The sequence below is a fragment of the Antechinus flavipes genome, chromosome 1 (genome assembly GCF_016432865.1).
Source record: "Antechinus flavipes isolate AdamAnt ecotype Samford, QLD, Australia chromosome 1, AdamAnt_v2, whole genome shotgun sequence".
NCBI lineage: Eukaryota > Metazoa > Chordata > Mammalia > Dasyuromorphia > Dasyuridae > Antechinus > Antechinus flavipes.
In genome coordinates, this window is record NC_067398.1 from 108,834,605 (window position 1) to 108,857,883 (window position 23,279).

A 23,279-nucleotide genomic window follows, 5' to 3' on the forward strand; every position below is an offset into this window, starting at 1 on the left:
TTTTTATTATATACATGTTATAATAAGAAACACATACACACATATAGGTATGCATGTTTATATATACATGTTATAATAACAGATTATATACATATATGTGATCAATTAGAAATGTACATGTTCTTAGTAAAGAAAGTAGTGGAGAATATGTAAATTTAAATCTTGAGTTTGGCCGAGGCAAATCTTCAATGGCTGGGCAAATCATCTTTCCTCAATTTTCTCATTTGTAAAATGACTGGTGGAGTTGTAAGTTTCTATGCTTTCCAGCTGTAACTGAATTAGTCATCGAGAGATTTTCTCCCCAAGCGTCAAAGGTAGAGGGTGCGAATAATATTTGCACCAGACTCCCCTCCCCCTCATTTTATCACATCCACTCCCCTCACATTCATTAAGCTTGACTACTTTACATTTGGGATTGGATTAATTAGGAAGTCTCGCAGAGGTTCTGGCTTCCCTCCCTAGTGGCGATGGGGAAATTGCCAGCCCTCGGTAGGAGTGTCAGTATCCCAGGCTAGTTCTTTTCATGCGCTGGTGTAGGGAAAGAGTCGAATGAATTGAGGGGATTGGGGGTGGAGGCAAGCAGAGGGGGCGGGAGCTACATTGTCCCAATACCCCCCTCCATAGCGTCAAGTCCTTTCTTATTGGCTAAAGTGTCCCAGAAGGGCGGAGCCTGAGACCCCAATCTCCACCTCATCTTAACCCAGTCTGTCTGGCTCTTCTTTAAGTGAGTCGGGCAGGTGTCTCGGACTAAGAACTTTGTGTGAGCGCTGGACTCTGAGTCTCCGAGTCTTCTCTCCTGCTCCATCCTTGCATCCTTCCATCCTTTATCCATCTATCCATCTCTTCCTCCTTCCATCCCAAAGCCGAGGAGGGTCTCAGGAGACAGACATATCTTAGGCTCGGGACTTGGCGGAGACTCGGGTCAAACAGAAGAGCAACCCGAATAGAAAAGAGGGGAGGGGGCCGGGAGGACCACCCCTAGGAATAAAAAGAAAGCGTTGAGCTCAGCCCAGTCTGTACCTAGTAGCCTCGACTATGCAGAGCTGTGTCAAGTGGTGGGGGGGACTGCGCCTCGGCCGAGGGGTGGCGGCGGCCAGTGGCCGCCACTTGGCCGCAGGTCCCACAGGGCCGAGTCCCCTGGCGGGGCGCTGGGCGCAGCCGGGCCGGGACTACAGCGGCGCTGGCCGCGAGGACCGCAACCCCAGCCCTGGGACCACTGTGACCTCCCGGCACATTGAGCAGCTACTCCCTAGGCACGATGACTTCTCCGAAGGCACATTGGCCCGAGAGACAAAGAGAAGGGGGAGATGCTGCAGACCTTAGGATTGGCGGTAAGGTCCTTTCATTCCCATTCCCCTTTGGTCCTGCTCATCCTTTGCTCTCTCTCTCCTCTCCTCAGTTGCCCCCAGCCTTTCTACCTTCTGTTTCTCCTAGTCACCCCCGGCCTCTCCCATTTCATGCTTTTTGCCCCACTACTCAGTTCGGCCCCTTTGGGCCCTGGGCCCTAATTCCTTCTTCCCCAGGCAGCACCACATTTTTCCTCTCTCAAATGGCTTTCTCTCTTGCCCCTGGCTCTGTCTCTTAGCCCTGCAAACCTTGAAACTTTCTGGTTTCTTAGGTCGCTTAACTGAGAAGATTTTTGCATGGGAAAGTGGGCCTTTTCAAGTATTAATAGTGGATTTGAATAGTTATTCCCCCCTGGTAAACTACAGAGAAACCAAGAGAATCAGCCCTTTACAACTGTTGATGCACAATGAGGGTTTTTGTTGTGTTTGTTTAAAGTGTTTCAGAGTACTTAAATGAATTCCCCATAAGTCTTTATGGATTTTAAAAAATTACAAAAGCAATTCCCAAAGGAATAAGCCTATTCATATTGTTTTTTTTTCTCTGTGTTTTTGGCTCTTTAAAAAATCTAGAGTGTTGATGAATTGATTGAGAAGACAATCCCTGCCAGCATCCGCCTGAGAAGACCCTTGAAGATGGAGGATCCTATTTGTAAGTAAAATATGGCGTTATCAGGAGACTTCTGAGAAACTTTACCTTGTTCTTGCTGCTTTTGATCTAATTAATCCATTCCCTAATGGTTTAAAAGGAAGAATTTACTCTCAATTCAGTTTTGTTACTGCTTCAATACCCTATATCTGCTAATCACAAGAATACCCAAAAGACAAATTAGCTGCAATGTGGGGGTGGGGAAATTGAAGGAAGTGATCCCTGAAATGAATTCAATAAATATTTTTAAAAAATCTTTCAATCTAAGTTCTCCTCCACCTCTCCATCCCTCACCCAAGGCCATTATAGGGTTGGTTAAGAAGTACCATTGGTAAGGAAGATTAACACATTCTAAGTATCAACATTTTAACTCATAGAGGAAATAAAGGTGACTGCAAAGAAGAATTTAGTTAGAAGCACATGCGAATGAATTGTGAAGGAAACTGTGTTTGCTTCCTTGTCCCTTCCTGGAGCTTTGAACTATTTTAGATTCTAAAATTTTAAATAGTCTGATTGATATCCAGAAACATTTATTCTCTGTAGTACTTTGATGATGTGGTTCCACTTGATTCAACCAGAATGTACTAGATTCCCATCAGCAGAATATTGTCTTTTAAGCACCGGAGTTGAGAAATTTAAAAGAAAGGAAACTGAACCCAATTTAAAATAGTAAAGATAGTATCTCTTCTACTTTAAAATTTCTCTAAAGATAGTAGGCAGCTGGTTTTTCAAGTTTTAGGACCAGATACACACTTTAGACACACATGCACTGCATTGGATCTGGTAGTCAGAGAGACAAATTCAAATTCAGTTTCAGACATTTACTAGCTATATGATCCTAGACAAAAAACTCAATCTCTTTCTGTCTTAGTTCTTTCATTGAAATGAAATAGGGATAATAAGAGCACCTACCTATTGGTGCTCTTGGGTAGTTGTAAGGATAAAATAAGATAATATTTGTAAATTTCTTTCAAACCTTATGCAGCTATATAAATGCTAGCTATTATTACTGTAGAGATTATGGTAAATTTCTGATTTGAGATTCTGTCCCTCTATGAGAGGACTCTAGATAATCATGATAAAATTTTTATAGCGCTTTAAGGCTTGCCAAATGCTTAGTATTTCATTCTTCTTCACAACAAACTTAAGAGAGTAAGTACCAAGGGCATTATAATAAATAAGATTTGTAGAGGGTTTTCCATATTTATTTCATGTGATTCTTGTAACAGTCTTGTGAGATAGATTCTAGTATTCCCATTTTACAAATGAAGAAACTGAGGCACAGAGAGAGGTTAAATGACTTATCCAGGGTAGCTCAGACAAGGTATAAGGCAAGAGTTGCCTTTTTTACTCCAGATCCAATACTCAATCTACTAATCAGCTTTGTCATCTTAAAACGCTTTTCAAATTCAGATTTTTGGATCTGAAGCTAAGAAAAGGTGTGACATGCCTATTTTTACACTAGCACTGTATTTATTTAAACCATTCTAGTCATTAAACATATTGCTCCTTTGTATCTGCTCTCTTGCTTCTGCATCAGTACATAGAAGTCTTTAGGTATCCAAGGTAGAATATGAACCCAAGTCTCTGCTGATTTTAGGTGTAGCACAATTTCTATTCTGTGGCTTTCCTCTATTATGTTATGACAGCGGTTGTAGCAGAGTAGAGATTTATTTAGCTTCTTGAACTCCAAATCCAGTTACTCTTTCTACTATAAAAGTTAAGACCTGGTATAAATCTGGGCTCAGATGCTCATCAGTGGGACTTCCCCACTTCCCTCTTGGGGTCTCAGTTTCTTTATGGCATAAAGGGCTTGGAAGAAAGCTCTTATAAAAATAGTTGTCCTTAATATTACTTTAAAGTCTGTAATTATTTTATACACCTTATTTCATTTGATTTTCACAGCAGCCTTGTAATGTACATACAAGTATTGTCATTTATAAAACTGGCCCCTTTTAGTCTAAAATCCTATAATCCTCTTTTAAAAATAATTAATTTATTTTTTTCCATTAACAAAAATATTTTTTCCCTCTCACCTTCCCTTTTATTCCATTGGAGGAAAAAAAGAATGGAATCCTAGTAACAAATATGTATAGTAAAACAAAATAAATTCTATATTGGCCAGGTTTGGAAAATGTGACGGGGGCAGCTATATTATTCAGTGACTAGAACACCAGCCCTGAAGTCAGTAGAACCTGAGTTCAAATCTGGTCTCAGACACTTAACACTTCCTAGTTGTGTGACCCTGGGCAAGTCACTTAACCCCCATTGCCTTAGAGAAAAAAAAAATATTTGTCTCATTCTACATACTTAGTCCATTCTCACCTTGTCAAGAGATGAGTAGCATTCTTCATCATTAGTTCTCTTGCATCATGCTAATTTAGATTATGTTTTTCAGAGTCCTAAAGTCTTTTGAAGTTGTTTATATTGTTGAAGCTATTGTCTAAATTATTGTCCTGATCCTGCTCACTTCCCTCTGTATCAATTCATACAAGTCTTCCTAAGCTTCTTTAATATAATCCCCTTCACAGTTGCTCATTACACAATAGTGTCCCATTAAATTCATGTACCATAATTTGTTTAGCCATTCTTCAGTAGATGGATATTCCCTTAGTTATTTGCCACTAAAAAAACAGTTGCTTAAGAGATTAAGATATTAAGACATGTATGTGTATGTTATGTATACATTTCCCTTCTCTTTGATCTTTTTGGAGTGTAGAGCTACCAGTGGTATCATTGGATGAAAGGTATACCTTGAGACTATCTCTACTGATTAATTTGCCTTAGATATATGTTATTGTTCATTTAATAGTCACTGTGATACAAGAGAAACAGTCCTGGATTTGAATTTTAGGCAAATAATCCCCCCCATCCCATTTGTTTTTCCCCTCTGTAAAATGAGAGGATTTTCTACAGTCCCCTACAGCTATAAATCCTGTGTTCCATTTGAAGAAACTCTTCTTTGGAATTTAAAAATAATTTTAAGAATGAAATATTATGATTATAGAGGGTAGGTCCCTCACAGTGGTGCCTTCATGAGAATACTCTATCAAAGAACTTGTAGAGGACATATTTAACTTGGTTAAAATAGTCCTTAAAATACTTGAAAAGCTATCCTGAAGAGTATTCAATTTTTGAAAACCTGTCGATATTGTTTTATTTTTGAGCTCCACTATGTTTTGTTTTGCTTGAATAATCTGAGCATAAGGGGATTCAGATCTCCCCGCCTCTTTCTCTCTTTGGTAGTGTGCTCATGGTAAGCAATTTGCAATTTGAGTGTAAACTTTAAACCCTGAAGCCTCTGTGGGGTTCTGGGCCAGTTCAATCTGGTTGGTTCAGGATGAGATCCTGAACAATACACACACACACACACACACACACACACACACACACACACAGAGCCAGAAGTGCCAGGGTCCTAGATCTAGAAAAGGCTGATTTTCTTTATTAATAAAACTATTGGGAAGTAGTTGGTTTCTCAGAAATGTAACCTAACTCCGATACATTAGAAATGCATTGTCCCTCTTGATTCATAGGCTGAGCCTGAATGATGACTAATGAATGTTTAATTCTTGGCAAGATTAAGTACTCGTGGGCATTTCAGGTCAATAGCAGATCAAAATTTGATTTGATGAAAATCTTCACAAATTGGGAATCCTGGACCAAACAATCATAATGAATAACCCTGGCTGAGGATTAGCCAGAAAACTCTGAGAGTTTTAAAGCTGAGTGCTAAAAGGGACATTAGAGATTATCTAATCAGACCCTTCACCCCCTTCATTTAACAGAAAGAAAAACTAGAATGGTAGATGATTTGATCCACATAGGTAGTTAACATCTCAGGATTTAAATCTAGTGTTTAACTCCAAATGCACTGTTTCTTAAAAAAAAAAACATATTTATTCCAAACATTTTTAAGGTGGCTGGAGACAGGAAAGAGAAGCACTAACTACTAAGGAGGATGAGGAAAAGTTACCTATAGGAAATGGCACTTGATTAAAACCCTGAGGGAAACCAGGAATTCTAAGAGACCACTGATGGTTTGGTGGTTAGAGCACTAGACCAAAGTGAAGAACTCATGAGTTCAAATCCAGCCTTAGACACTTACTAGCTGTGTGATCTAGGGCAAAAGCTCTTTAACCAACCTCTGTCTACTTCAGTTCCCTCATATGTAAAATGAGGATAATAATAGTACCTACTTCCCAGGGCTGTTGTGAGGATCAAATGAGATAATATTTGTAAAGCTTTTAGCACAGTGCCACGTAGTAGTGGCTTAATAAATACTTCTTCCTTTCTCCAGAGGTGGGGAGGTAATACATTTTAAATACAGAATCTGGCCTTTGCAAAGTCAAGAAAGGAGGAAATTGAATGTCAAAAGTAGAAAACAGCAAGCAAGATAGTTTGTCTGGGATATAAAGTATATGAGAAGGAGTAATGCAAAGTCATTCTAGAAAGATAGATTGGTGCCAGATAGTTTTTATTTCTCTCTGGAGGCTACAGGGAACCATTGAAACTTCCTGAATAGAAGAATGACCAGAACTTTAGGATGTGCAGGTGATTATTTGGAGGGGGAGAATGAAAGTTTGATGTTCAAATAGGAGGTTTATCCAGTAATCCTGGTGAAAGGTGAACATGGTGCTCAACTAGATAGCTGGCTGTGTGAGGTGAGAGAAAGCAATAGATAGAAGAAAGTCACCTAGATATAAATGACAAGGTGACAACTTATTACATATGGGGACTGAGGGAAGTAAGTAATTCAGTCAATAAACATTTATTGTCTGCTATGTGACAAACAGGAAGAGAGTTGGGGATGACTCCTACCTAGCTTTTGAATTTTAGTAACTAGGAGGATATTGGTTTCCTTTATATAAAGAAGGAATTAGAACAAAAGTCTTTGTGTATAGAGAGTGTTTGAGATGTCCATGAGATATCAAGTCCAAAAAAGTAGTTGATATTGTGGGACTAGAGCTCAGGAGAGAGTCTACCCCATTGATGATAATACATAGACCAGCCCCCTCTCAGAGCTAACTTAGTTATATGGTACTTATCATGCTAATGATTTTGACCAATCAAGTAGTCAGTAAATATTTATTAAATGCCTACTATGTGCCAGAGACTGTGCTGTGTCCCAAGGATACAAAAACAGGCAAAAGATAGATCTTGCCTTCAAAGAGCTCACAATTTAATGGAAGTCATAACATGTTACCAAACAGTAATAAAAAGCAAGTGATAGATAGGATAAAAATAAAACTATCCAAGCTAATGACTGCCTACATAACCCACTTGCTGCTTGTATGACTGAGCAAATTTCTTATCTTTACTGGATCTTAGTTTCTTCAAGATTAAAATGAGATCATTAGAAAAGAGGATGTTTAAGCATCCTTCCTGCTCTAAATGTTAAAATCCTAATTTCCATGACTCAAGATGGGTGGGAGCATTGGAAGGTATAAAAATTGGCTAACTCTGCTTGATGCCCCAGCTTATCCTGGGCACCCTAGGACTGGAGAGAAATCTTCCAATGATTGTGACAGGTAGGTGGGGAAGAGAGAACATTGTTGCATAATCCTGCTGGAAGCATGCTATCACACAACTTACCTCTCCTTAGCTAACCCCAAGATTATTTGGGATAAGGCCAGTACCTCTCCCCATCCCCTTTAACCCCATGGTTGATTGCAAAGCTACGTTATGGCCACTTATTAACTTTTTCATTAGAAAAAAATATTCCCAAGAACAGCTTGGCTGTGAATTCTTAAATTAATGGTAGGACTATTCTCCTTAATTACTCCTGCTTTTCTAACACTCAACCTGGGAAGGTTATTATTATTATTATTTGTTTTTATACTCATATTGATAAGATTATAGATCCAACAGGAGTAATATGAATAAATCTGAAGGAACTTTACCACCTTTTTGCAGTGATCATATTGTTGGAACAGATCATGGGATTTTAAAGCTAGAAGTGACCTTAAGAGACCAATTAGTACAAACTTATTATTTAACAGATGAGGAAACTGAGGCCCTCCCCCCCCTCTCCAAAGGAAAGCTATTTGCTTTATGTTTTCTACCTTTTAAATGATAGAGCAAATGCTTGAACTCAAGCTTTTGAATTCCAAAGCCAACTTTCTCCTGGGTGAGATGCTTAGTCCAGACCCCTCTCAGAGCCAACTTAGTTATATGGTATAAGGGCAGCTAAGTGGCGCAGTGGGTAGAGCAGCAGTCCTGAAGTCAGGAGGACCTGAGTTCAAATCTGGTCTCAGGCACTAAACACTTCCTAGCTGTGTGACCATGGGCTCAGCAAAACAAATAAAATACATAGTCATATGGTACATACCATACTAATGATTTTGACCAATCAAGTAAATAGTAAATATTTGTTAAGTGCCTATTATGTGCCAGACACTGTGCTGTGTCCTGAGGATGCAAAAACGGGCAAAAAAATAGTTCTTGTCTTCAAAAAGCTCACAATTTAATGGAAGACACAACATATTACCAAACATTAATTAAAAAGCAAGTAATGTACAGGATAAAAATAAAATCTTCACCCTAAAGCAAATTAGAAGCAAAAACTAAAAGAGCAAGAGAGAGGACATTTCTAGAGATATATATTTCATACTGTCATGATGACAGCAAGAAATCATATAGCTGAGAGCCAAAATGGTCTTTTGATCTTTTTTTCTTTTAAAAATAGCCTCACCATAAGAAAGGATAATAAAACATGAGAGTAAAGCTATGGGGAGCTCTCATTTAATTTTTTTTTTTGAGTGAGGAATGTCATTATTATTGTCATATGATTAAAGTCTGGGATTAGTCTTCAACTCAGACCAAGTTGGAGTTGTTGATTTTGGACTTAGTTAAAAAGATCAGTTAGGGAAGAGGGAACAGGAATTTAGTGCAACTTAGCTCAATTCATCTGAAAGAAAATTTTTATTAATTTTATTAATTTTTATTAATTGCTTAATTTAAAATTTTCACTTCATACTAGCTATTGAGGGAAATGAAAGGTTTGGATAAGATAAGATCTTCTCTCATGGAATTTATAATCTAGTAGGGAGCTAAGGCTATACAGCAGTAGTTACTTGATGTGGTGGAGAGAGTATTAGGTCTTGGAATTAGGAAGGGTCATCTTCCAGAATTAAAAACTGGCTTCAAACATTTACTAGCAGTGTGACCCTTGCCCAGTGCAAGTCACTTAGTCCTATTTGCCTCAGTTTCCTCATCTGTGAAAATGAGCTGGAAGAGGAAATGGCAAAGTACTCCAGTATATTTGCCAAGAAAACTCTCAATGGGGTTATGAAGAGTCAGCCATAACAAAAAATGACTGAAAAAGACTTACACAGATAACTTCAATGCATAATATTACATGATAATTGTATTACTAGAAAGGTGCAAAAGTAAAGTATACATTTCCTATATATGTTCCTGAATGACCAGGATGAACTTTTAATGCTTCTATAACTTTGTGGGCTTAGGTTTGTTATTCATTCCTGGATAGAGTTCACACAGTTAGCTCTGAGCAAACCATTTGACCTCACTCTAGTTATTCGCACTGGATAATTCTGCCTTTTATCTCTAAATCCTATATTAGCCAACAGGAAAGCATATTGGAGGCTATTAAAAGATTACTATGTCTTTCTTTAGTACTATGTTTTTCTCTAGTAGGTAGTTCATTAAGAAACAGTCTGTTCATTGCTTGCCTTTTGGTCTTAAAGGTAACAAGAATACATGTTTAGAGATTCAGGAGGGAAGGAAATTATACTCCATCGTCTCCTTCTAACATGCGAGTTCTTATTTCACACTGTATGTATTGCCTTCTTTTAGAACAGTCAGCTCATCTGAATTCAGTTTCCACATGTAACCAGCAGTGATAGACCCCTACAATCTTCTTAGAAAAGATGGAGAAGTACTGCAAGATAGCTCCTGGGAGAAGTTCAAGAAAGTGTTGGAACTGTCCCTAGAAGCATCCTATGTCAAGGAAATGATGTGTGGATGAAGGGTAGATCTTTCCCCCTCATAGTACCTATTCCAATAATCCAAATTTGAATCTTAACATCAGTTTGAGAAGAAAAGCAGAGGAGATAGGGATGGCAAGAGAATTGAAAAGCATAGAATAGATACCTCAGGATGTTGCATTAGAGGGAGATGCTTATTAGAATTCAAATTCCAGGAGACAGTGGGGAGGGTTCAAGGGGAAGAAAGAGGTGAAAAAGACATCAGCATGACATAGAATATACCATCATAATCTATATCACCAGCAACTGTAGAATTGTAATAATTAGAATCAGAAGAGATCATAGAGTTTATCTATTCCAACTTCCTTACTTCAAAGGCAAGGAAATTCACAGAAGTAAACATAGAGCCTCCTGACTTCAAACTCAAAGCTATTTCCATTGAATTAGAGTGACGTTGATATTAATGACATTTATTTTCAAGGCAAATTAACTAGCCAGGAAAGAGAGATTCACATTGTGTCAGAGCTGAAAGGGACCTGTAAAATTACAATAGCTGTTTCTTGTATCACAAGTTTGCCCGGCAGGTCAAATGACATAATATGACAAAAACACTTTACAGAAATTCAATGTAATGAAAGGATTAAAAAAACCTTGAGTTTGAGGCTTGTTACTGTAACTATGGGTAAATCATTTCACTTGTCTAAGTTTGGTTTCCTCATCTATAAAATGAGATAATATTTTCACCTCTCTGTCCCACACAGTTAATGTGAAGTGTTTTATAAATATCTAAAAATTATAAAAATATGTTCTATACTGTAGAATTTGTTTCTACCAGTTCTGCCACTTACTACCTGTGTACTCCTTATGTTGTGCCACAGTTCCCTTTTGATGTCCTTACCTAGTTTCCCTAATTGTTCTATTTAGTTATTCTGTCTCAGGTTATAACCTTTCCCTCTTAATGTTTGATGAGATAAAGGTCTACCTCAGTTGCTCTGCCCCCAAACCTCAGGCTATAACCCTTCCCTCTTAAATGGTTGATGAGATAAAAGTTTTACATCTTTAGGCTATAATCATTCCTTCTTAATGTTTGTCAGGATAAAGGACTATCCATTTTAGACATCATGAGAATATCAGTAACCTCTCCAGTACCTCCCTCTGGAATTCCCATGTTCCATTTCATTTCTGTTGCTGAATGGATTTGGAGAAAGTCACTTGGGTAATGGCAACTGACGGCTCATTTCTGTAAGATAATCCTTTTTCTACTTTCTAATTGATTTTCTAAAACACTCCCCACATTGACTATTCTAAACCTCTACAGAAACTTCCCACACTACTCTTCCCTCAGCCTTTATAGCTGAAGGCAAACTTTTATCCTTTACTGGAAAAATTCACTACGCACTATCATTCACTATGATTATTCATGATTTTTTCTCCCTTTCTCTTCATCTCACAGCCCCTTGACCTAATCACTCATTTCTCCTCCTGTACTCCATTCTCTAATGAAGAGTTATCCCTTTTCCTTGCCAGAGTCATCTTTTCTACATGTACCCTTGAATCCATTCCCTCTCACTTCTGTTGGGGTATTGCTCCCACCATCATCCTTTTCTCTCTCTAATCTTTAATTTCTCTCTATCTACTGGTTTCTATACTGATTATCAAATTTCCCCCTATCTTTAGGAAACCATCACTAGATCTTGCTATTTTTGTGAGCTGTTGTTCTATCTCCTCCCTTTCCCATCAAAACCCTTTGGAAAAAGTTTCCAATATTATTGTCTTTATTTCCTCTCCTCTCATTTTACTCTAAATGTTCTACAATCAGGTTTCCTACTTCTTCATCTAGCGGAAATTGCCTTTTTCAAAAACACCGACGATCTCTTAATGGTCAATTCTGATGATTTTTTTCCTTAATCATTACACTTTTTAAAAATCTCTCTGAAACATTTGGCATTCTTGACCATTGTCTTCTAGATGCTCTTCTCTTTCGACTTATATGACACTGCTTTTTTCTTAGTTCTTCTACTTGTAAGATTGCTTTCTCTCAGTCTTTTTCTAGTTTGATATCCTATAACTGTGGCTTTTTCTTCAGGAATACTTAACAACCTAATCAACTCATTCCTGCTAGGAAGTATTTCTTTTGATTTCTTTGATATCTTGTCATGTACTTCAGCATCTTTGTTCTCTATAAGTGGCAGAAGAAACTTTTTTCTCTCTTATTCTGAAAGCTTCTGTAAGTAGGCAATATAAGAACATTAACTCTGAGCTTTTGGAAGAGTCAGCAGTGATTCAACATCCACGCATTCCCCTCACCTATGAATTCTAAGGTCAGAGAGATCAATGAACTCTGTTCTTGGTACATTGAGGCCAATGTGTTTTCCTTTGCATTACGAAATGCACTGAGTTAAAGGAATAAATAAGGTCAGGAGTAGTCATTCATTCAACAAAGAAAGAATTGGCAGCTTAGGTTCTTGAGGGATTACTTGACTACTTTCAGGGGAGGGAGCACATCATTCGGGCTGCCCTACAAAACTGGAGGCAAGGATATTGGAAATGATGGCAGCTTTCCAGGTGTTTCTTAATGGGTCCTTACTTTCTTTTTCTCTCTTGGTTGGCTACATTCTTTTGGTTCACATTCTGAAAGGACGCCATTTACAGGAATCTGAGCCACAAAAAGAGAGGATGTTTTTGTAGAATATAGAGCTATGAATAGAGAATGTCTATTATTGTGAATTTTGCTTAGGAGATTGTTTTTTTCCTTTTATGTTACATTGTCCACTTTGTCCATACAAGTAAGGATAACAAGTCATGTAACAAAGATTTTGATGATATTAAAAAAACCAGTGCTCTTTCTTTCTTACAAGGCAGGAAATATGCAATAGTATTGGAATAAATTATCTTATATTCTTTGAGCAGGGATGGGGGGGAGAAAATGAAATTTTCATTTTAATAGAATATTGCTTTCTTTGGTTTTGAGGCTTAATAGAGAGGGAACTTATCAATGGGCTTAAAAACTTTTCTTTGACTGACTGGTTAATGTCAGACAAGTTGTCTTTCTCTTCCTAATCCCTCTTCATCATCTATAGCTTTTTCTCACAGGGTTTTCATTGAAACATCATGTTATAACCATGGGATTTGTAATGTTGGTCTGGGGTTCAATAAAGCATTTTGTCCTTCTTAGATTACTGAGCAATAATTTATTTTTATTTTTTTATTATAGCTTTTTATTTACAAGATATATGCATGGGTAATTTTTCAGCATTGACAATTGCAAGACCTTTTGTTCCAACTTTTCCCCCTTCTTCCCTCCATCCCTTCCCCCAGAAGGCAGGTTGACTAATACATGTTAAATATGTTGAAGTATAAGTTAAATACAATATATGTATACATGTCCAAACAGTTATTTTGCTATACAAAAAAAGAATCAGACTTTTGAAATAGTGTACAATTAGCCTGTGAAGGAAATAAAAAATGCTGGCGGACAAAAGTAGAGGGATTGGGAATTCTATGTAGTGGTTCAAAGTTATCTCCCAGAGTTCACTGGGTGTAGATGGTTTAGTTTATTACTTGAGCAATAATTTATTTTCCTGGCTTCCAAAAATTACTTGCTTGGCTTTATTTAGTCAAAGTGAATGAAAGAAATGTCTATTGGTCACCACCATATAATAGTGAGAGCAAGTCACATTGTCATAAAATTGTATATTGGGAGACCACATGATAGAATGATAGAATCAATAGATTAGAATCAGATTAAATACTAGCTCTAATATTTTGTATTCTTGTGACTGTGGACAAGTGGACAGTGGACTCTGATCAAGCAATAAGCCTTTATTGAGAACCTACCAAATATAGTAAGTGCTATATAAATGCTAGTTATTTATTATAATTATTATTTTCATTGTATAGGCACTGAAGATACAAAGAAAAAAGTGAAGTAATTCTTTTCTTTAAGAGGTTCACATTTTATTCGTGGAAAAAATATGTACATATAGAAGTATATGCAAAATACAACACACATTAACATCATTTTGAAAAAGACATCTTACAGTTGAGAATAGGGGATTAGAAAAGACCATGCAGAAGATGGCACATGAGCTGAACGTTGAAAGACTTCTCAGAAGTAGTGCTGAGGAAGGTGTGAATTTCAAACATGGCAGACAACCAATAGGTTGGTCCAAACATGAAGATAGGAGGTAGAGTGCCGTGCATGAGGAACAGCAGAAACAGGTTGGGGTAAATAGTGGAATGCCTAAAGAAGAGGATTTTAGTGTTGTTAGCCATCAAATAAGATGAATATATTAGGTATTCTCTGAGATCCTCTCAGCTATATTATAGGATCTTTTGAATGTATTTTATTGTCTCTGACTATTTAGCTCAATTACATAGACAGAGTATCTCAGAAAACCAACAATATGATTTTTATTGCCATGAGAGTCAGTAAGTTAATATCACTACATTCACATTATCACAGACTGCACCCTGCCTTCCAGCTAGCCATCTAACAAATAATATGTATGCTGTTGATCATAACAAAGAATGGCTATTAATAACATGTATCTGTAAGCCTATAGCCAATTTCCCATTCTACTCAGCTGAATTTTCTTAATTGGACCTTTCACTTTCACATAATTAATTATAAAGTTAACTTAAGAGCCTATTTCATTCTGTTTGTCTCAGGTATTAAAATCGCACTCTACAAATATAGAAAGGATTACATAGGATTTTAGAACTCCATACTATCCCTAGGTTCTGAGTATTTGGGGAAATCATAATTATACAAATATATCCTATTGTCTTAAGCTAAATAGCAAAAGTTTTAATGGACACAATAATAAAATAAATAGAAAAAACAGAGAGGTACAATCTTTCACATATTCCCATGGCATTGATGTGAGAATCATTACTCTCAATTAAACTCATGATTGTACTGCTGGGTCCTATATATATTAAAAAAAACCCCTTGTTTTGACTCCCAGAAACCAGCTATGTCTAGTTAATCACTCCATCTTTATAGCTGCTATTTCTTTTTATTCGCTAACTGCAAAGATCTCTTCCTGTTCTAGCATTCATTATTTTCATGCTAAATAAATTCATACTTCCATACTCCACCACTGAAATTTCCTGGCTTGTGACTTTTTTTCTCTGAATCTGAAATCCCTAAAAATCAGAGAACTGCAGTTAGAAGGCTTTTCACAACCAGGAGTGTAGCAGTAGTATCAAGACTGCTTGTCGTCATTCGTTCTCAAAAAGAACCAAAATGATATTACTGTGTTAGAGTAGAGTTACACTGTGTCTAACTGTGGCTGATCAGACCAATACAACCTTGGAATGCTGTGCCACAGGTTGGACACAAATAGTCCCTATGAATATTTGGGGTGATTTTTCTAACTGTGCATCTTGCATTTCTTCTGAGCTAATTTGATTCTATTTTGCTCAACTGAATAGATAAATTATAGAACTTGCAGTTAGGAAGATCTGAGTTCAAAGGCTGCCTCAGACACTTACTAGCTATATGACTGGCAAATTATCTCTCTACCTCCATTTCTTCATCTTTAAAATGGGAATTGTATTAGCCCATATCTCATAGGATTGTTGTGTGGATCAGAGATTAACATCATTAATACTCTTTCTGTGAACAGAGAAGTAAAGGAAGCTTATACTGTAGAAAAAGATGATAGTTTTGCTAGATTTTCTAACTCCTCTCCCTGTTATTTTAACTAATCTGTCTTATTTTCCCCTGGAGAGATAAGACCTAGTTAAAGTTGGCAGTCATATTGGCTCTCAGCTTAAGCGAGTGAAGAATAACATGACATCAAAACTAGATGTTTTGCAACTAGATTGTTCTCCCATGGAGAGTCAGACCAAAGCAGGCTTCAGCTGTTTGAGTAGTATACAGCTCATTTCTTTGTGCTGGGTTCATTCTTGGCTCAAAGAGGCTGCACCTCATATGTGGTGCTATCAATTTCAACTTATTAGAAACCTTGCTCCATTAAAGAAAATGAAAAGATTTTTCCAAGCAAGGCTTCAAGGGCCTCCAAAAGATAGAAGGCTTCTTTTTTTTTTTTTAAATGTTTTTTCTAATTGATATTGTTTAGTTTTTAATAATTACTTACATTTCCTCCTGCATATTTCCTTCTCCTCTTTTCAGAGTACCATCCCATTTTACAAAGAATTGTTTAAAAGTAAAAAGAGGAAGAAGAGGGGAAAAATGCCAAAATTAATATGTGTTTTTGTGTGTGTGTGTGTTTGAGCACAATGATTTTTTTTCTTTTCTTTTTTTAATATTTTATTTTATAATAACTTTATATTGACAGAATCCGTGCCAGGGTAATTTTTTTTTACAACATTATCCCTTGCACTCGCTTCTGTTCCGATTTTTCCCCTCCCTCCTTCCACCCTCTCCCCTAGATGTCAAGCAGTCCTATATATGTTAGATATGTTGCAGTATATCCTAGATACAATATATGTTTGCAGAACCGAGCAGTTCTCTTGTTGCACAGGGAGAAGTGGATTCAGAAGGTAAAAACAACTCGGAAAGAAAAACAAAAATGCAAATAGTTCACATTCGTTTTCCAGTGTTCTTTCTTTGGGTGTAGCTGCTTCTGTCCATCATTTATCAATTGAAACTGAGTCTTTGTCAAAGAAATGCACTTCCATCAGAATACATCCTCATACAATATCGTTGTCGAAGTGTAAAGTGATCTCCTGGTTCTGCTCATTTCACTTAGATCAGTTCATGTAAGTCTCTCCAAGCCTCTCTATATTCATCCTGCTGGTCATTTCTTACAGAACAATAATATTCCATAACATTCATATACCACAATTTACCCAGCCATTCTCCAATTGATGGGCATCCATTCAATTTCCAGTTTCTAGCCACTACAAACAGGGCTGCCACAAACATTTTGGCACATACAGGTCCCTTTCCCTTTTTTAGTATCTCTTTGGGGTATAAGCCCAATAGAAACACTGCTGGATCAAAGGGTATGCACAATTTGATAACTTTTTGGGCATAATTCCAGATTGCTCTCCCGAATGGTTAGATTCGTTCACAACTCCACCAACAATGCATTAGTGTCCCAGTTTTCCCGCATCCCCTCCAACATTCATCATTGTTTTTTCCTGTCATCTTAGCCAATCTGACAGGTGTGTAGTGGTATCTCAGAGTTGTCTTAATTTGCATTTCTCTGATCAATAATGATTTGGAACACTCTTTCATATGAGTGGTAATAGTTTCAATTTCATCCTCTGAAAATTGTCTGTTCATATCCTTAGACCATTTATCAATTGGAGAATGGCTTGATTTCTTATAAATTTGAGTCAGTTCTCTATATAGTTTGGAAATGAGGCCTTTGTCAGAACCTTTAACTGTGAAGATGTTTTCCCAGTTTGTTGCTTCCCTTCTAATCTTGTTTGCATTAGTTTTGTTTGTACAAAGGCTTTTTAATTTGATATAATCAAAATTTTCTATTTTGTGATCGGTAATAGTCTCTAGTTCATCGAAATTTGTGACCAAAGATGAACTAGAGACTATTACTGATCACAAAATTAATATGTGTTTTAAAAAGTTTTTATTGATGTCTTTTGTTTTTTTACATCATCATAGTTCGTCCTAATATCTTTCCCCCTTCCTCCCAAAGAGCTATTCCATATAACAAATAGTATTTTTAAAGCTCGAAAAATGAAAAGGGAAAAAAAATCAGCACAACTGATCAACATATTGAAAAAAATCTAAAAACACAGAGAAGTTGTATCTTTGTGAAAGGGGGGATTGGGAGCAACCTCTCATCTTGTCTTTCTATGCTTCTTCTTTATAATTTTGCAATATTTACTTTTGATTTTTGAATTGGTGTAGTTTTTCCTTTCCTTTATATAATCAATACATGAAAAAAAATCTGAATTGGAGGCTTTTAGCAAATTTTTTTAAAAAGGTGAATTTTGACTTCTATGAGAGGATTATAGGAATTCAGCTTTCATTCTCAGATTTTGATGAAATTTTGAGGAAGGATAAAACTGGGTAAAATATTAGTGATAGCCCTGTTAGTATAGGTCAGTAGGCCATAAACCACTGTAATAGATTTGACTTACCAGTAGACCATTGAAATAATGAGATAAGCCATATGAAGAGCTTTGGAAAGTTTAATGATAGCTTTGAATGTCCTAGCTATGTTGTTGCTGATCTAGCACCCTCATTTTTTTAGAAGAGAAAAGTGACACCAGAGAAGTAAAATGATACCCTCCAAATCATATACAATATTTCCTGAACTCCAAATCCAAACCAAATCTGATTAGTAGCTATTCTCCAAACTGAACATTCCATTATCTGCCTCAGGTTGTTTTAACTTGTTATGCTTTCTCCCCCCCATCAGTACTCAAAACCTGAAATGTACTATCTCCTCATCCATTTCCCATAATTTTTTTTTTTTTTTTGGTCAAGGCTCAGCTCTATTGTCATTCTCTCTGGGAAGGCACCCTGGGTTCTCATACATCTCAAAATAGCTCATATTTATTTATCTGTATATATATGTTATACTATGTACAGTCTTATATTACATTATATTATTAGGTGAGATCTATTTCTTTTTTTAAAATAAATTTTTAATTGATATTTTATATTTTTGTTACTGTGATCATTGTGATATCTTAGGTATATCTCCCTCTACTCCTCCTAGAGTATTATTCCATATGACAAATTATTTTTAGAGAGGAAAAAAGTCAATAAAGTGATCAATATATTGAAAAAAAATCCCAAAATATGTCCTATGGACTTCTCATCTCCATAAAAGAGTAAGTTTAAGGTTTTTTCACATAGCTTTTCATTTGAGATCCACTTGATTTTTATGATTTTGATACATTTACTTTGGATTTTTTGGTGTGTCATTGTTCTTCCATTTACATTGTTGCAGTTATTATATATATTGTTTTCTTGGCTTTGTTTACTTTACTCTGCATCAGTTCATATAGGTATTTAGCTCTTTTCCTGCTTTTTTGTATTTATCATATACATAATTTCTTATAGCAGAATAATATTCCATCATATTTAGGAATCAGAGTTTGTTAGCCATTCCTCCTATTGCTAGGCCTACTGTCTACTTTATTTTCAAGTTTTAGCTATCAAAAAAGTATCGCTATAAATATTTGGAGTATATGGAGAAGGCAAAATTGATTTCATTGTTTTCTTTGCATTCCTAGCACTTAACACAGAGTCTTGCACATAGCAGATGATTGATAAATGTTTATTAGAGTTAAACTTTGTTTAATTTCAAATCTAATGTGGTTTCTATTTTTTTAAACATTCTTTAAAAAAATTCACTCATTGAAAAGGTAAGCAGCATAATACCCATTATATATGTGAAGCCATGCAAAACATATTAGCCATATCACAAAAAACAAACAAAAAAAGACAGTGCAAAAAAATGCTTCAATCTGCATTCAGAGTTCATCAGTTCTCTTTCTAGATGTAAAGAAGATTTTAAAAATTATTATTATAGCTTTCTATTTACAAGTTATATGCATGGGTAATTTTACAGCATTGACAATTGCCAAACCTTTTGTTCCAGTTTTTCTTCTCCTTCCTCCCACCCCCTCCCCAGATGGCATATTGACCAATACATGTTAAATATGTTAAAGTATAAATTAAACACAAAATAAGTATACACGTCCAAACAGTAATTTTGCTGTACAAAAAAGAATTGGACTCTGAAATAGTGTACAATTAGCCTGTGAAGGAAATAAAAAATGCAGGCGGACAAAAATAGAGGGATTGGGAATTCTATGTAATGGTTCATAGTCATATCCCAGAGTTTTTTTGCTGGGTGTAGTAAAGAACATTTTTTCATCATGAGTCTTTTGGAATTGTCATTGATCCTAAAACCAGTGCTCTTTTCTGATTATATTACACAATGATCCAAAAAAATCATGTGGTCAAGACAGCTGCTCCATTGGTTGATGAATAAATTCACTTTTGAGGAAAACTCTTTTCCACCTCTCTTACTTTTAATGAAGATAGTTATTTGATATTTGTCTCCAAATTAAAATTGCCTACCAATAATAATGGCAACCACCCATATGTAGCACTCTGTATTTTACAAATGACTTTCTGTGAAGTAACCTCATGACACATACAGGGCTAATACTATTCTACATGTTTCACTGCTGAGGAAATTGATTCTCAAAACAGTTTGCCCAGAGCAAACTTGTAGCTTGTCTTATGGCTCCCAATCCAGTACATCATACAGCCTCTCTGCAGGTTTTGTAGCTCTAATTGGAACTAGAGGGGAAAAAACGGTTTAAAGGAAAGCATTTGGTTTTCAGATGGAAAGAGATGGGAGTAAAGTTCAACATAGAATAAAATAAAATTATGTTCTTTGAATTTGAATGAAAATAATTAAAAGTTAAAGGTCAGTGATATAGTTCACTAATGCTTATTGTTTGGTGGAAAAAAATGTGCATTTTAGTATACATATAGAGAAATAATACATATATATGAGATCATATTTTGTTCATGCAATTTTGGGGGTTTGCATTTGGAGAAAGCTAACTCTTCAAAACCTACAACAGATAGCTTTGATAACATATGTAAAAAAATGTCAAAAAACAAAATTCAACTTAATTTTTTCCAAGATTTAAACCTGACTTTTTGTCTCTGGGTTTTAGTGTGGACAAAATCAATCACTCCTTGAAGTCTAATTACAGCTGACCCTACTATAGTATAGGATGCTACTTTCTGCCTTTTCTGGGGTGCTTCTGCATTACTCCTGCCTTCAGATGAGAAAATGATATTTTGCTATACCAGTTGGGAAGTGATCCTTGTGTTTTTCCTGTATGATCCCTGCGTGGATAAGTTAGCAGCTTGCCTCCTCTGACAATGTCTTGAGATTCTTAAACTTCCTTTGTATTAGCCAGCAATCCCTGAAACCAGGCAAGAATTCTCCCAAGGATGAGTGTCTGTCTGGTGGCCAGTCACATGCCCTATTTACTTACTGGAAGGAGGAGCGGAAATCAGAGGCCTATGAATCAGCCAACTTCTTTAATCCAGTCTGGCATAAAGACACATCTGTTTGGAATTAATTCCCCATGAGTTCCCCTTGTGAGGAAAGGGGAGAAATTAGGGGGCAGGGAGGTAGTTAACAGGTTAATGATATTCAAATTGAATTTAATGGGGTTAATAGTATCCTTAAAACAATGGCTCTGATCCGTATATCTTGGGCTTTTTTCTAATTTGGGTTGTAGAATTTTTTTTGCTATTGAAAACAATATAAGATCAAGGTTAAGATGATGGTTTTTCTCTTCATAATTAGATACAAATGGAGCCTCTAATTATTCTGTTGTTCATAGGAAGGTAGAGAGACAGAGACTAATTAATATGACAAAGTTCTTTATAGAATAAGTACACAGTGTTTATTGAATGAATAAAAATAATGAATGATGAGTGACATTCAATGGCTTCATGTATCAGTAAATTAATACAGCACCTTTTGCTCAAGTACTTAAGTAAATTAATATGCTAAATTAAAAGAGGTTTCTAGGTGGGACTTATTTCTGCTGTTGTTAATAATAAAATCGTATTATGCCTTTCCTGACTAACCAGAAACTACTTACATTGGGAAATGAAAGACAAAAACCAAAAGTAAGCATTTTAAGTAATTGTCTATGTTTAAGTCTAAAGTTCTGGGTAAACAACCCCTTCTATAATGAGAGTTGAACAGGCTGATTTCACAGCAAAACTGGATTATATATTAAATATTTAAGACATCCCCATCTGCTTCCAAAACGATTTGGAAAACAATTTAAAATTTAAAACAATTTAAGACATTTTAGGAATAAAAGCAGAATTGAGATTACCTTAATAAGTGACTGATATTTTCTTAGTGCTTTACAAACACTTATTTAATCCTCAACCTTTTGAGGGAAGTAATACAGGTGTTATTGTTTTCCTCTCATGGATGAGGAAATTGGCCTAGAGGGTGAAGTTTTTTCTTTGAATTTGAGTTGGAAGGGACTTCTAGTTCTTTACCTGAATAGGGATCCTTTCTGCATTACAACATCAGAGCCTCTAGGCTAGTGGGGAGGGCCTGTGGTGGAAGCATGGGCAACATACTGCCTCCCAGAGAAACCAATTCTACTTTTAGAAGGCTCTAATTGTTAGGAAGTTTGACCTGTCCACCAGGTCATCAAAGTGTGGGTCCTGAGGCTGGATATTTGTCTGTGAGGCTATTGCCTGAAAAGGGATGGGGTTAGAAATGAGGAGGGAGACAAGTTGAGATGGAGTAAGGTCTCAGTTTAATGAATGAAGAGGGTCTAATTAAATATGATTTCTGAGTGGGGGGTTGCAATGAGAAGAATGTCGGACCATAGGTGTGGCTGACATCCTGGGGTATACCTGTTATCTAGATCCTGGGCGGAGATGACCGATTTCTTGGGACACACATTATCTAATCTCAGGAATTTTAGGGTGTTTGCTACTCATAGTCACGTTCTTCTTAGCTCTTTGTCTTCTGTTTCCAAGGACATGGTCTCTGGTATGTCCTCAAGAACATGGTCTCTGGCAGAAGTTTTTCTTTACATCAACCTAAATCTACCGATTATTCCTAGTTCTGTGATATGGGTCAAATATTATCTCTGATTGAAGTGAAGACAAGATAATATCAAAGCTTCAGGGCAAATATTCTGATACTGTATTCCATGCGGATTCTGCTGTATCTTACATCTCTCCAAATCAAAAACTGTTTCAAGCTTGAAAGAGGTAGGTTTGATCTGAACGTGAATATGATTTGAATAGAGAGAAGTGGAAGCATTCTAAGCAAGGTTAACACATTGTTTAGATCTACTTGGAAAAATGTCTACAAGTAAGCAGGAGGGAATATGGCATATTTGTTGGAAGGTGCAAAGAACAACCTTAAAAGAGAAATGGGCACATATTGGGAAATACTATAATTAGAATATGGCCACATTATAAAAGACTTTGGTCTAGGGTTTTTTTAGGGTCAAAAGATACTCTGAATTGGAGGGGAAAAAAGATATAATCACCCAAAGCATAATTGGAAGGGCTTTCAAAGATTATCTATTTTAGAATATGCCCGAATAGGAATATCTGACAAGAACTGACAATCTCTTTAAAGACCTTTAATGAAAAGGAACTCAACTACCTATGAGTCATTCCATTATATTATTGAATGTGATGGGCTTTAATTATTAAAAAAGTTCTTCCTAAGTTAAATTAAAATCTGCTCTTCTTTAATTTTTTTTTCCTTTGGCTGAGACAATTGGGCTTAAGTGACTTGCCCCAAGTCACACAACTAGGAAGTTGTCTGAGTTTAAATTTGAACTCAGTCCTCCTGACTT

At 36.3% G+C, this 23,279-nt stretch overlaps 1 protein-coding gene across 1 annotated transcript in view; it reads left to right on the forward strand.

Annotated features, from left to right (window-relative positions):
* Positions 1 to 724: 724 nt before the first annotated feature.
* GLDC (glycine decarboxylase) overlaps positions 725 to 23,279 on the forward strand; it is a 104,401-nt gene continuing 81,846 nt past the window's right edge. The window contains 3 exon segments of the mRNA XM_051987547.1: positions 725 to 1,264; positions 1,267 to 1,331; positions 1,917 to 1,995. Of these exon segments, the coding sequence (XP_051843507.1) occupies positions 1,036 to 1,264; positions 1,267 to 1,331; positions 1,917 to 1,995 (373 nt within the window). The 5' untranslated portion in view covers positions 725 to 1,035.